This window comes from Tarenaya hassleriana, unplaced genomic scaffold, assembly GCF_000463585.1.
Source record: "Tarenaya hassleriana unplaced genomic scaffold, ASM46358v1 Cleome18, whole genome shotgun sequence".
Classification (NCBI taxonomy): domain Eukaryota; kingdom Viridiplantae; phylum Streptophyta; class Magnoliopsida; order Brassicales; family Cleomaceae; genus Tarenaya; species Tarenaya hassleriana.
In genome coordinates, this window is record NW_010965216.1 from 672,415 (window position 1) to 687,923 (window position 15,509).

General features: G+C 40.1%; 1 protein-coding gene across 1 annotated transcript; it reads right to left on the reverse strand.

The window, feature by feature from the left end:
• Positions 1-3,556: 3,556 nt before the first annotated feature.
• On the reverse strand, positions 3,557-4,774 carry LOC104810578. The gene has a single exon (XM_010536926.1). The coding sequence runs from the start codon at positions 4,772-4,774 to the stop codon at positions 3,557-3,559; it is 1,218 nt and encodes a 405-aa protein (XP_010535228.1).
• Between the last annotated feature and the right edge of the window lie 10,735 nt (positions 4,775-15,509).

The window sequence follows — 15,509 nt, forward strand, 5'->3', positions numbered from 1 at the left end:
AATCCGTTGGAATTTCGTCGTTAGAAAACGGTGTCCGTTGGAAAACCGTTGGAATTTTCAACGGAATTTCAACGAATTTCCAACCGCAATCCGTTGGAATTTTCCAACGGATTTCCAACGGATTTATCGGTTGGAATTTTCCAACCGCCAACTTTGCAATTGTTGCTTCTAGCTCTTGAAAAGGGATGTCATAGATGTCACCCCCACATGCCGCATCGATCCATGATCGAGTGTCATCCTTTAATCCATGAATGAAGATAGATAGGAGGTAATCTCGTTCCATTCCATGGTGAGGGCACATCCTTTGGTATTCTTTAAATCGTTCCCATGCATCATGAAGATTCTCCCCATCCTCTTGTATAAAAGCATTGATCCGATTCCTTGCGTGTTGAGTTTTGGTGGGTGAATAGTATTGCATAAGGAACTGCTCCTCCATCTCGTCCCAAGATGAAATGGAGTTTGGCTCAAGAGTGTAGAGCCAATCTCTTGCTCTCTCCATGAGTGAGTATGGGAAAGCCTCAAGGAGCACATCTTCTGTGGTGATTCCCGGCCCTTTCTTTATCGCCTTACAATTCATCTTGAAATTGGTAAGGTGAGCATTTGGATCCTCATTGGGCCTACCCCGGAAACTCATGTTGTTGAGCATTTGGATGCATTGTCACTACAAAAAAATCAGCAAATTCCAACGAATTTTCCAACGGATTTATCCGTTGGAAATTTTTCAACGGATTTTCAACGGTTTTCAACGGCATTTCAACGGTGATTTCCGTTAAAAATCCGTTGAAAATTTCCAACGGATATCCGTTGGAATCGCCCGTTGGAAATTTTTAACGGAATTTTCAACGTATTCAATTGAAAAAATTAGGGTTGAAATTTTCCAACGGTATTTCCAACGGATTTTCAACCGACATCCGTTGGAATTCCGTTTGGAATTTTTTTTTTAAATCTCCAAAAAAATTTCCAACCGACATCCGTTGGAATTCCGTTGGATTTTTTTTAAAAAATTTCCAAAAAAAATTTCAACTGACATCCGTTGGAATTCCGTTGGAATTTTTTTTTTAAATTTCCAAAAAAAAATTCCAACGGATATCCGTTGGAAATACCGTTGGAAAATTTCAACCCTAATTTTTTCAATTGAATACGTTGAAAATTCCGTTAAAAATTTCCAACGGGCGATTCCAACGGATATCCGTTGGAAATTTTCAACGGATTTTTAACGGAAATCACCGTTGAAATGCCGTTGAAAACCGTTGAAAATCCGTTGAAAAATTTCCAACGGATAAATCCGTTGGAAAATTCGTTGGAATTTGCTGATTTTTTTGTAGTGGTCTGAGGGTGATATGATGTGTTCATCTTCAATTTCGTACCCAATGCTCCTTGTATCGCTTTCCATAGGCGAGATGTAAATCGAGCATCTCGATCAGATATGATCTCGCTCGGAACTCCGTGTAATCGTATGATTTCATCGACGTATATCTGTGCCAATCGCTCGATCGGGTACTCTTGTCTGATAGGGATGAAGTGAGCAGATTTCATTAGTCGGTCCACGACTACCCAAATGGAATTTTTCTTACTCGGAGTAAGTGGTAACCCAACCACAAAATCCATTGCGATGGAGTCTCATTTCCATTCCGGAATTTCCAACGATTGTAGTTTACCATCCGACATCTGTCGTTCTGCTTTCACTTGTTGATAGGTAAGGCATCTTGCTACGAAGTCGGCCACATCCCTCTTGATTCCCGACCAAGTGTACCACCATCGCAACCCTTAGTACATTTTGCTTGCCCCGGGATGTATGGCTAGTCTTGACTGATGTGCCTCTGATAATATCTCCCGTCTCAACTCCTGATCATCTCGCACACATAGTCGGTTACCCAGTCGCAATGCTCCCTTCTCATCGATACGGTAGCCTTTACGACTGTACTCCGCTATACCATCCATGTACCGAGTAAGTAAAGGATCGTCACGCTGTTCGGCGACCGCTCGTTCCGCAAAAGTTGGCGTTGGTTCTTCTGATGCCAAAGTTAAATGTCCCAACATTGCCGATAATTCAGCAACATCAATCCGAAAAGACGTCACCACACGAATGCAGTCAAAATCTTCTTCCGACTGAGAGCATCAACCACTACATTAGCCTTTCCCGAGTGATAGGCAATCTCCAAATCATACTCGGCAATGAGTTCCAGCCATCGCCGCCTCAGGTTCAGGTCCTTCTGAGAGATCACGTAGGTCAAACTCTTGTGATTTGTATTAAGCTTAACCTTCTCCCCATATAAATATGATCTCCAGATTTTCTAAGCATGTACTACCACTGCCAACTCCATGTCATGGGTGGAGTAGTTTTCATCATGCTTCTTCAGCTGTCTCGATGCGTAGGCGATGAGTGTCGCTTCTGCATCAACACACAGCCTAGTCCTTGTTTGGATGCATCGGTATACACTTCATACAGTACTCCCGAACGCGACAATGCCAAGATCGGTGCGAAGGAAAGTCTCCGTTTTAACTCCTGAAAACTTGCCTCGCATTCTATAGTCCATTCGAACTTGACATTCTTCCCGGTCAATTTGGTCATGGGTCAGGCTATCTTCGCAAAGCCTTCCACGAAGGGTTGGTAATATCCAGCGATTCCTAGGAAACTACTAGTCTCTGTTGACAAGGTCGGGGGCTTCCAATCCATGACTGCCTCGATCTTAGCTAGGTCCACCTGAATTCCCTGAGCTGATACCACGTGATCCAAAAATCCAATCTCCTGTAACCAAAAATCACACTTGCTGAACTTCGGATATAGCTTGTTCTCCCTCAATCTCCACAGCGTTTTCCGCAAGTGTTCTTCATGAGTCTGGAGATCTGGTGAATAGATAAGAATGTCATCGATGAATATGATGACAAACTCGTCTAAGTAATCTATGAAGATGCGATTCACCAGCTGCATAAACACCGCGGGAGCATTCTGAGTCCAAATGGCATGACCACAAACTCGAAGTGCCCATATCGAGTCCGAAATGCCGTTTTCTGTATGTCTTCAGCCTTCACCCGAATTTGGTGGTATCCAAATCGTAGATCAATCTTCGAGAACCACTTAGCCCCTTGAAATTGATCTAGTAATTCATCAATCCTCGGCAATCGGTACCGATTTTTGATAGTCACCTGGTTGAGTCCACGATAGTCAATGCACAATCTCATGCTCCCGTCTTTCTTCTTCACGAACAACACCGGTGAACCCCAAGGTGAAACGCTGGGTTGTATGAATCCCTTCTCCATCAATTCGTTCGATTATTCCTTCAACTCTGTCATTTCTGTCGGTGCCATCCGGTACGGGATTTTGGTGATTGGTTCAGTACCCGGCAGCACATCGACGGTGAAGTCCACCTCTCGGTTTGGCGGTAATATGGTAGATCGTCGGGAAAGACATCAGGAAACTCCCGAGCAATTCGAGTATCCTCTAATTTGCGTTCCAGCTCCTTGGTAACGGTGATGACCACCAAAAATGCTTCATTACCCTTTCTGATCATCTTTTCGGCCTTAAGCGCTGAAATAATGGGTTCGTTGACGGTGCTCATTTTCCCCAAAATTCGAACCCACCGCTTGCATCCATAAACCATATGGTCCTCATCTGACAATCAATCAGAGCTCGGTGCTTCGACAACCAATCCATGCCCAGTATGATGCTATAACCGCCAATCGGTACCACTATGAGATCTGCGGCCAAGTCACGACCGCAGATGTCTAGCGATACACCCCGTAAGGTTCCATGTACCGGAAGAATCTCTTCCGATGGTGTACAAACCGTATTTGCTTTTTCTAAGTTCAAAAAACTGTGGGTAGCTCCAGTATCAAATAACGTATAACACTCAACACCGCAAAGACGAAGAGTACCTGTGATGGCAACATCTTCCTCTTCTCCAGGATCGGCCTCCTCCTCCTGTGCCTCTGCCTCAGCTGCAAGGACATAAACCCTCGGGGCTACTCCAGCTCTCGGTGATGGTCGTGGCGGTCTAACCGCCGCCAAGGCCTCTGCGGTTGTTGTGCAGTTGACCGCAAAGTATCCCAGCTGTTGGCATCGGAAACAGGTTAGTGGTCCCCGGTGTGGTGGTGATGGTGGTAGTGCACCACCAGCGGGTGCTTTCCCCTTGTCTCGTAGCTGGCTGCCCTGACCTGTCTGGCTGATCTTCCCCGGAGGTCGGGTGTCGAAGAATCGCCTATAAGGGCTCTGATCTCGGATGCGCTCCTCCTTCTCCTCCTTTTCTCCTCGCTCTGCCTTCTCTAGCTGGCTGATGTAACGGCTCAGTGTGGGGTACTCGTGGAGCTCTATCTTTCTCTGAAGATAGGGTCGTAGTCCAGCGATGAACTTTTGGATCTTCGTCCTCTCCGTAGGCACCAGATGTCCTGCATAGATCAGCAAACGAATGAACTCCACTTCATATTCGCGGACCGTCATGTTCCCTTGTTGCAGCTGCAAGAATTCCGTAAAGCGGTGTTCCTGGTTCTGGTGACGGTAGTATTTTTGTTCGAACTCCCCTTTGAACTTCTCCCAGGTAAAGCGGTGTCCCTCGGGCATCTCTTGCACCACCTTCTCCCACCAGTGTCGAGCCTGTCTTGCCAGGTGATGGCTCGCTATCGTAGCTCGGTGGCGATGAGGGCACTGGACATATTCCAAGTCTCGAGTTACGGTAACTAGCAACTCTTCTGTAACTTCCGGACTCAGTGAGCCTTCGAAGCGCGGAGTATGCATAGCTCGCAACTCCCGAATGATAGGAAGATAGTCCCTGACCATTGGGTCTGATAACATGTATTTTGGTGATATTTTGGTATAAGATGTCTAGTGAATTTTACTCGGTTTTGCATATTTATAGGCATTCTAGAGTACATTTGGTCTCGATATTGCTTGGTTACTTTCTTTGGTGTCAAAACATGTATTCATGCATAAACGAGAGCAAAAGGAGTGAAAAACATGGACTACGGAACATCACAGACGAAACGAGAACATTTGGAGTTGTTCCAGGAAAAAAACACGAAGCCTAAAAAGTCAGATCTTGAAAGTCCAATAACTTCTACTCCACAAGTCCAAATTGTGCGTTCTACCTATTGGAAAGCTCTCTTCAATATCTACGCATAAACACAAAGATCGCACAAATCCGACATTGGAGCAGAAAGTTATGAGCAAATCTGTCAAGTATGTTCGAGTTGAAGAATCGACACGGACCGTGTTTAATTCGACACGGCCTGTTGTGTCCGTGCTGAAAAAAGTGAAGTTTTGCTCAGAGAATTGACATGGACCGTGTTGTCATTCGACACGGCCGTGTTGATTCAAACTCGCCCGTGTTCAGTCCATGTCTAAAGTGCAGATTTTTAACAGAGAATTGACACGGACCGTGTTGCATTACGGAAAAACTTTCTATTTTGCATCCGGACTTCCGTTTTTAGCAAAGGAAGAAACCGAGCCGCCAAGCCAATAAAGAGAGGACGTCTTAGACTTCAGAAATCATCGAGAGATCACAGGAGAAGCCAGAGAACTCGAGAGAGAATCAAGACGGAGTTTCCCGGGAGCAGAGATTGAAGAATCGTCATCGAGAGATCGCTGCGAGCCTTCTTTATCTGTTTCTATGTTTCTTCTTATTGATTTGAACTCGTTTGTTGTTATGGGTAGTGAGTATTCGTTTCACTGTAGCTAGGGATTTACCCTTGTAGGGATTTGTTTGGTTTTTATTTTCCGAGACTACGTTATCGATACTTGGCGGTTTAATTGAATTTGGTTTATTGCTTTTGATCTTATTGGCATGTTGATTGATTGATCTTAGATTTTGATTGACAACGAGAGTTGGAATTAGATTCGGAAAGAATTCATTGAATGAATTGATTAAGACTATCGAGAGATAGGTTAATCGATTTAGGAACTATGATAGTGATTGTTAATGCGTTTGATATTTTAATCTATTAGGTTGAGAGATCGATAGGTTAAATTATTGGATAGTTGATTTAGGACTTGAGAGAGTCAAATCTGATATTAGAACTTGAGATCCCCGATTAGAGTTCGATATTCGAGATTCTCCATCCTTAGAAACAATCCCTGCGTGTTATGGTTATCCCGAAGCTACGGTGGTTTATCTATATGATTTTACTTAGTTAATTTATTGTTTTATTTTCGATATTCACATACTTCATTCCATATTTACCGATCTAATTCTTGGTTGAGTCTTGTTTCTAGAGTTAACTATTCCCTGTGTGTTCGACCCTGGTACTACACTTGATCCGTATCCTTGCGGTATTCGCTGTATCTAGGTTTTTATCACTTGAGCATTATTTCTATACCTAGATTTGCGTTATCAAGTTTTTGGTGCCGTTGCCGGGGAATAGTTTAGCGCTAGGATAAAGATTCCTTTGAATCTAGATTTTTTTTTCTTTTCTTTTTCTTTTCCCTCGATTTCTTGATCTATTCTTTGTGTTTGTTCTACTTTCCGGTGTGCAGGATTCCGGTGTATGAACAAAAGTTCTGGGCCTGACAACCTAGTACCTCTTAACCCTGAAATCGAGAACTCCACTAAGTGCAATCGAAAGAAGAAACGACAACAAAGAAAGATGGAGGAACGTGCTATAGTTGCAGAGAACAACAATGACACTTATGGGGCATACCTTCAACCTAAGTACATTCAGCAGCTTTCATGCATTCGTCGACCTGACATCGACCGTAACAATTTTGAGTTTCAACCGACATTCATCAATATGCTGAGACCAACAGATTTTTCTCTACTAGGTACACCTCATTTCTCAAACTCATTTTGTTGTAGAGATGCTCTTAAACTTCATGATCCAGGTTGGTAGAAGATCGATAATCTTCGCTCGTTAGATCTATCCGGTAGTTGAGAGAGTTTGGTCAAGCTAAAGACCCTAAACAAGCGCTCCTGGGAGGCAACCCGAGTTCTTAGGTTAGTTGTCTTTTCTTTCTGTTTATTTTTGCATCGGATATTGGTTTGTGTCTCTTATCACCAGGTTGAGTTCTAATGAGGAATTGAGAAGGCGAGGAAGCTAGCTATGCGATAGACGTAGGCAGACTTAAGTGCGAGTGAACGAACATCGCAAGCTAAGTATTCTTTTTCCTTCTTGATTTTCTTCTCTTTTGACTCATTTTATTGGTACCTCTACTAGACGAGAATTGACATCGATGACAGTCACCAGTTCAAGTATGGGGGAGGATTCGTCTAACGCCAAACCATATCCATATAGAGTAGTGTTGCATGCATTTTTCCCTTTTATTTTCACTTTTTAGTTGCATGTGCATATATGATGTTTTAGGATCATATAGTTTTTTGTTATTAGGGCTATGCATTTACATATAGTATTTAGGAAATATAAGATCACGTGCATAAAACCGTTTTGAGTATTGATGTGATGATCTATGGCATGAGAGAGTAGAAACGTCTTGAAAACATTTTGATCCGTTGAACGTGGTTATGTTTTGTTGAATTGATTGTTTGACCTTTAGGATTTTCTAGAATGACTTGTGGAATAGAAATCGTTGATTGGAACCCATGTGACCGATGTTGTCTAGCCAAGTAGAAACGTTTCTATAAGAACCTTTTCCATGTTTGCTGAAATCGGTAAAGTCTTTTATCAAATGCATTTTTATTTCTTTATGTGCAGAAAAAGATAGTGAGCATCTCTATACTCTGCTGTCATTATCTCGTCAACAAAAATCGTTCGAGGACATGAGTGCATCGATTAGATGGTTCGAGTCTAAGTTGTGGGTCGGGTCATCCAATGAATAAAATCGACAAAAAGAGCGATTATGAACCCTTCAATTTCAACCTCCTAGGAACTCGAGATGCTAGCAAAAGAAAAAAAATCTAGCTAGATGAAAGAAAAAAAAAAAGAGAAGAAGAAAAGGAATGAAAACCGAAAGCGTAGACTAGATACGATTAGGTAGAATGGCGTGATAGGTTCGAGAAACATGCTTGGTAGATGATTGAAGTTCTTGGATTGGTTCTTGGTAGCGGTATAGATCCCATAGCAAGGAAAGACTATCCTTCAGAGAGGGAGATCATACTAGATAGACTTGATCATTGTTCACGGGGATCTAGGTCGGATAGAGGTTTCGCTCTCGATTATCATTTTGAGTTATGTCATTGTCTCGCTCTCCTTTCAGACTGCTTTTCATGGAGTATTTGCTCGAGGACGAGCAAAGGTTTAAGTCTGGGGGAGTATGATAACATGTATTTTGGTGATATTTTGGTATAAGATGTCTAGTGCATTTAACTCGGTTTTGCATATTTATAGACATTCTAGAGTACATTTGGTCTCGATATTGCTTGATTGCTTTCTTTGGTGTCAAAACAGGTATTCATGCATAAAAGAGAGCAAAAGGAGTGGAAAACATGGACTACGGAACATCACAGACGAAACGAGAACATTTGGAGTTGTTCCGGGAAAAAAACACGAAGCCTAAAAAGTCAGATCTTGCAAGTCCAATAACTTCCACTCTACAAGTCCAAATTGTGCGTTATTTACCTCATTAGAAAGCTCTCTTCAATATCTACGCATAGACATCAAGATCGCACCAATCCGACATTGGAGCAGAAAGTTATGAGCAAATCTGTCAAGCATGTTCGAGTTGAAAAATCGACACAGACCGTGTTGAATTCGACACGGCCGTGTTGATTCAAACTCGCCCGTGTTTAATCCATGTCTAAAGTTCAGATTCTTAAAGAAGAATTCACACGGACCGTGTTGCATTCGACACGGCGTGTTGCATTACGGGAAAACTTCCTATATTGCATCCGGACTTCCGTTTTCAGCAAAGGAAGAAACTGAGCCGCCAAGCCAATAAAGAGAGGACGTCTTAGACTTCAGAAATCATTAAGAGATCACAGGAGAAGCCAGAGAACTCGAGAGAGAATCAAGACAGAGTTTTCTGGGAGCAGAGATTGAAGAATCGTCGTCGAGAGATCGCTGCGAGTCTTCTTTATCTGTTTCTATGTTTCTTCTTATTGATTTGAACTCGTTTTTTGTTATGGGTAGTGAGTAGTCGTTTCACTGTAGTTAGGGATTTAACCTTGTAGAGATTTATTTGGTTTCTATTTTCCGAGACTACGTTATCGATACTCGGCGGTTTAATTGAATTGAGTTTATTGCTTTTGATCTTCTTGGCCTGTTGATTGATTGATCTTAGATTCTGATTGACAACGAGAGTTGGAATTAGATTCAGAAAGAATTCATTGAATGAATTGATTAAGACTATTGAGAGATAGGTTAATTGATTTAGGAACTGTGATAGTGATTGTTAATGCGTTTGATATTTTAATCTATTAGGTTGAGAGATTGATAGGTTAAATTATTGGATAGTGGATTTAAGACTTGATAGAGTCAAATCTGATATTAGAACTTGAGATCCCCGATTAGAGGTCGATATTCGTAGATTCTTCATCCTTAGAAACAATCCCTGCCATTATGGTTATCCCGAAACTATGGTGGTTTATCTATATGAATTATCTTAGTTAATTTATTGCTTTATTTTCGATATTCACATACTTCATTCCATATTTACTGATCTAATTCTTGGTTGAATCTTGTTTCTAGAGTTAAATATTTCTTGTGTTCGACCCTGGTACTAGAGTTGATCTGTATCCTTGCGGTATTCACTGTATCTAGGTTTTTATCACTTTAGCATTATTTCTATACCTAGATTTGCGTTATTAAGGTCCACAGGTGGTGGTGGAAGTAAGTCTTCCCCCTTGGCTTCAGTTCTCCCGTCGGTGGTGGAGGTGGGATATGCGCCCTCAGCGTTTGCATCATAGCCTCTTGGAACACACGCAGCTCGTTCCTCAACTCGTTCCGCATCTCTTCTTGGAACTCTTTAAGTCCATCATCACGGGAGTCATGGTTAGGAACGTTGTCTCCCGTCGTAAATTGAGCACGTCGTGGCGCCATTTCACTGCACCACATTTTCATACTTAGCAACCGACGACTAGTAGAACCATCATTATGTACGGTCCTTTGTAAATCGGGTTTCCCCTTATAAATGATTATCGAAAAAAAATATTTTTGAGTGTAAAAACCTTAAGGTAATGAGTCGTTCTTTCCGGTGGAAGGAACGTTGCTCTGATACCAAAAATTGTGATACCCGAATCCCATATCTCGTGAACAGGATATGTCACATGGACGAAAACAAATTAATATAATAAAACCAAAAGTACGAGAAATTAAAAACCGTTTTATTACAAGTTTTACGCAGCGAAAATTAAAACATCACATATCTTTCAAAACAACGCATGTCCAAAAACGTAATTAAACACAACCATTTTTCACGTGGAACCTTGTTCCATAGTCCAAAACATACGAAGAAAAGAAAATACATCCGTACATGATGCTACTTCCACCAAGTCGTCGCAGTCGAAAGTGGCTAATCGTGCTCATCGGGATCTGAAAAAATCAACAATGGAGGGCTAAACATATTGTTTAGTGAACATCTCGGGTTGAGCCCGGAGAGCCCATTCTCATGGAGAACGGTGCCAACTAATCTCTCAATACAAGAATTTCCATAATCTCGTTCTCCATTTTACCTTTACTCAATAATCCAGTTTAATTCCCTGAATTTTAATTATTATTATTCCACACATTATCAATACTTGATAGTACTAACTCTATTCATCAACTGGCACTATCAGGTACCATTTCCTTTCGGTTTCATCTAGTACTGACTCAATTCATCTATCGGTATTAGATTCACCCTATTCCTTTGTAATAGTACTGACTCCACATCGTCAACCGATACTATTGCAGAGATGACCACGCAAATCCACCAATACTGGCTCCACATCGTCAACCGGTACTGGCTTTCCTAAACATTCCTATAATAGTATTGACTCATTTCGTCCACCGGTACTGCTATAGAAACATCCACCCAAATACACCAGTACTGACCCCACTTCGTCAATCGGTACTGGTGTTACACGCACACGTTTCTGTAATAGTACTGACTCCAAATTCGTCAACTGGTACTACCACAGAAACCACACACCCACCAATGCTGATTTCTATATGATTTCTAGATCATATACCTAAATACATCAGTACTGACCCCACTTCGTCAATCGGTACTGGTATTACACGCACACGTTTCTGTAATAGTACTGACTCCAAATTCGTCAACTGGTACTACCACAGAAACCACACACCCACCAATGCTGATTTCTATATGATTTCTAGATCATATAGTTTGATCCGTTTGAACCTATAGTCAGGGTTGCAGCCAGTCCGTTCGGTTAAGCCATTTTGGGATTTTTCTCTTTTTGTTTTAGCCTGGACTGATCGGTCTAGAAGCAGACCGTCCGGTCCACACGTGTTGACCAACCGTCTTTATTTTTAATCCTAGACCGTTCGGTCTGGGTGTGGACCGGTCGGTCCAACTATTTTCAAACCGTTCGACCTGTCCGTGTCCCAGACCGGTCGGTCCAGTCTTGGACCGGTCAGTCTGGGACCTGGACTTCGTCTTCCCCGCGAGATACAGACCGATTTTCGCCATTTTTGACCAAATTTTAATCCGATTTCGGTTCCGATTGCTACCCACTCATTATTTAACATTCATAGGTCCTTAATTTTTGCAGAAACACTAATCTACACCATTAATCATGAAAATTGAATCTCACAAACCCAACTCAAAATCACTCACTGCGGAATCAAGTGTTGTGCGTTTTTTGCCGAGCTTGTGTGCGTTCTACGGGTCGTCTTTGATCGTGAAACTTCCCAGGAACCTCCTAGGGATGTCCCTCTGCAAGTTCTTAGCTCGTTTCGCCTTGAATCGACTTCTCTCACCCTCACTTTCTCTCTTTTTCGGATTTCAGGTTTCTGAGCACATATGGTCGACTTGGCCTGTTGGAGGGGTTAAAACGACGGGTTTTTACGAGCCTTTTTACTCTAGGGTTGGTCAGGAGGCCAGTTCGTGTTGCGCACTAAACAGGGGTGGCAGCTGGTGGCGCGTGGGTTCGGTATGTCGCATAATAATCACGACCAAAAGATGCCAGCTCGACAGATTTTTCTGTCGTCGAGCCCAGACTGGTCGGTCCAGGCGCAGATTTTTTTTCATTTTCTTCGTTTTTCTGGTTCGGTCCCGATTGTCTCTGGTCCGGTCCCGATTATCTCTGGTCTGGTCGGTCTGGACCATAGACCGACCGGTCTGGAGTCCTAGAAATGTGTATTTGTGCGATTTTTCGTCCGTTTTGACCCGTTCTAGCCCATTTTTTAGTCCGACTTCTCTTTTATCCATTTTAGGCCGTCTCTCGACCCAAATTCCCTCTCGTCTTATTATTCATGTCCCTTCTTATTTAATTATTTATCTCTTAAAATAATCAAATATTTCTTACGGGATTCGGGGTATTACAAGCCAGCTCACACCAGATCGGATCAACTCGTTTCAAGCCAGTTTATTTTCAACCCATCTTGTTAAATCTATTTTTATGCGGGCCAGAAAATTTCGAACTCAGCCCAAGTCACTTTAGCTCGTGAGTCGGTATCATATTTTTCTAAATACATAAAAAACCATATCAAATTATATAAAACCATATCCAAATGATACATCAACATAAAAAGAACATATTAATACATCCAAAACATATGTATATTCACAATCCATGTACGAAAAAGCATCTCCAAATAGATCAGATCACAATCCATCCATGTACAAAAAACTATCTTCAGATCTTAATTTTTCCATGTACAATCAGATCTTAATTCATGACCAAAAAAACCATATTCAGATCCTAATTCATGTACAAAAAAATTATCTCCAAATCAAAATACCATACCAACCAATATCAACACTTTCAAGTTTCAACGTAAGAAATTCTAATTTTTTTTTAAGTCAGCTCACGAGGCGATCGAGCTAGCTCGTTTGGACTCGGCTCGTGGTGAGCTGGCACACTCGACCAATTTTTTATTCGGGTTCAGATATTCTTGACTCAACTTGGTAAAAAAAGAGTCAACCTCGAATTGACTCGCGAGTTCGGTTCGTTTTGACATCCTTGTGTGAACACATATGATAGCATGCATGCACATGCTTTCCCACTTTTTCTGATATGTTGTGTATATTTTTTTTATCGGCATTGTATATTAATCCATAAAATATGATTTCAGATGTAAACCTCGTCGTTGCTATTTTGGATTGGTTTTGGTATTTTCGATTTTAGAAAAATTATGTTAAATTCGCTTTTACTGGTCGTACTATTTATTATTATTATTTTTAAATATCGGTTTTAGGTTATTTTATATTCGGTTTGAATTTAGTTTTTCTTCAAATTTAGATAAATAATACTCATTTGGCTTTATTTTTATTCAATTTAAATATTATTAGGCTCGAATTAGTTTAGTTTTTGGATAATAGAACCAAAATGATCACTAACTAATGTTGTAGTTATGATCTATCGAAAATAGTTGGTAATTATCCAACTTTACCGTGGTAACTTTGTAAAGTATGGTTGGGGTATCACATGTCCCACAGATTTTATGTTCGAATAACGGATTAGAGAGGATGGTGTAACTTGCTTGAAAGATTATCTGCGAGTCTAAAAGATTAGTTGAGTTGAGTCGAATGTATAGCAAATTTCGCGGTTAATAAAAAAATGAAAAAGAGAAAAGAAAATAGATAGTAGTTTGACTACTTTAGTTGAATGTGTTTGTCCATTAGTGTTATCAAAATTAATACCGATTAATTAGGCCTATACACTGTTAAGTTAATTCTATAGTTTTCCTGCTTTGTTGTTTGACGGTCCACAACCTCGAGCTTGTGGTCCAAAGGGTAAAACATTAATTGGGAATTACGAGAGTCCATTTTTTTAAATAAAAAAAATTATAAAAGGAGGAAAGATTTTGTTTGCTCCTTGTACCCATGCCAAAACTTGCCCCTCCTAAATAAAACAACATCACCAATTCATCCGCCACGAAAAAATTCCAAAAAAAAAAAATCTAATTTGGTTATGTGGTCGGGCCAATTTTCTGCGACAGAGAGAGAGGCTTATTGCTACTTCAAGAAAGCTTGCTCGTTGTATTTTCCAAAAATTTTCTTCTTCATCCATATACACTACAATCTAAAACCACATACATACATATATACATACATACATACATACATACGTACATACATACATTTTTTTTTATGAGTACATACACACACAATGTGTGTATTTATATATATATACACACACACACTCAAAACAAAGTGGCATTGTATTTTTAACACGAAGAATCGCAGAAGATTGAGTCGCCTCTCAACAAGAACAACTATAGGAAGTAGTCTTGGATTGTTGAGTTGAATGTGTTTAGATCCGAAGACATTGGAGAATATGTAATAATGGACTACTTTCAAATCATATTTATATGATTTCGATATTGTTAGAAGATTAGGGTTCGAAATCAAGTGATAAAATTTTCTCTTCAAGGACTAGATCATATGATGCTTTATATATGAGGAATTTGTCCATGAATGGAAGAAAACTCAACAAATTCCGAACCAAAGATGGAATTTAAGATTAGAGTTCAAGGATTTGCATGGAAATGATAAACGAAACCATCCCTACTTCTATCTAGCAAGGATTTTTGAGGTTTTTTAACTAATACAAAGTATATGGCGAAAAGTTAAAAGATGTAAAATAATGTGGAAGATTCTCCAAATATCTAAGAATCGTGATTGCAGTGTTAATTAGAAGTCGGTAATTACAAAACTTGTTATATACATTATACATATAATATGTTTCTGTCCATTTGTAAGAAGTTTTGGAGCGTTTCGAAAGAGAATCTCACGGGGGGATCACTAGAAAATAAATTATTGTCTAAGGAAAATATCACCAAGTTGACCAAAATGTTTGTACATGAAAATTGCATTGAATAATCTGTCCTTAAAAGACCCCACAAATAATATATATATATATATATATATATATATAGAGAGAGAGAGAGAGAGAGAGAGAGAAAAAAAATACAAAGTATATGGCGAAAAGTTAAAAGATGTAAAATAATGTGGAAGATTCTCCAAATATCTAAGAATCGTGATTGCAGTGTTAATTAGAAGTCGGTAATTACAAAACTTGTTATATACATTATACATATAATATGTTTCTGTCCATTTGTAAGAAGTTTTGGAGCGTTTCGAAAGAGAATCTCACGGGGGGATCACTAGAAAATAAATTATTGTCTAAGGAAAATATCACCAAGTTGACCAAAATGTTTGTACATGAAAATTGCATTGAATAATCTGTCCTTAAAAGACCCCACAAATAATATATATATATATATATATATATATATATAGAGAGAGAGAGAGAGAGAGAGAGAGCAATAAGTGACAAATCAAAGATGCAGAGCAAGAGTAGTACTCCTTCACATTACTGAAAGACAAAACAAACTGACCATATATATACACACACACGCATGTGTAGGTGACGCCTACATAGCACATATATATACATATATACACACATACATACACATACATACCTACATATGCATATATGTGTATATGTATGTAC

Excerpts from the sequence above, each read along its gene's own strand:
- LOC104810578 (XM_010536926.1), bottom strand. The coding sequence starts at position 4,774 with ATGGTCAGGGACTATCTTCCTATCATTCGGGAGTTGCGAGCTATGCAT.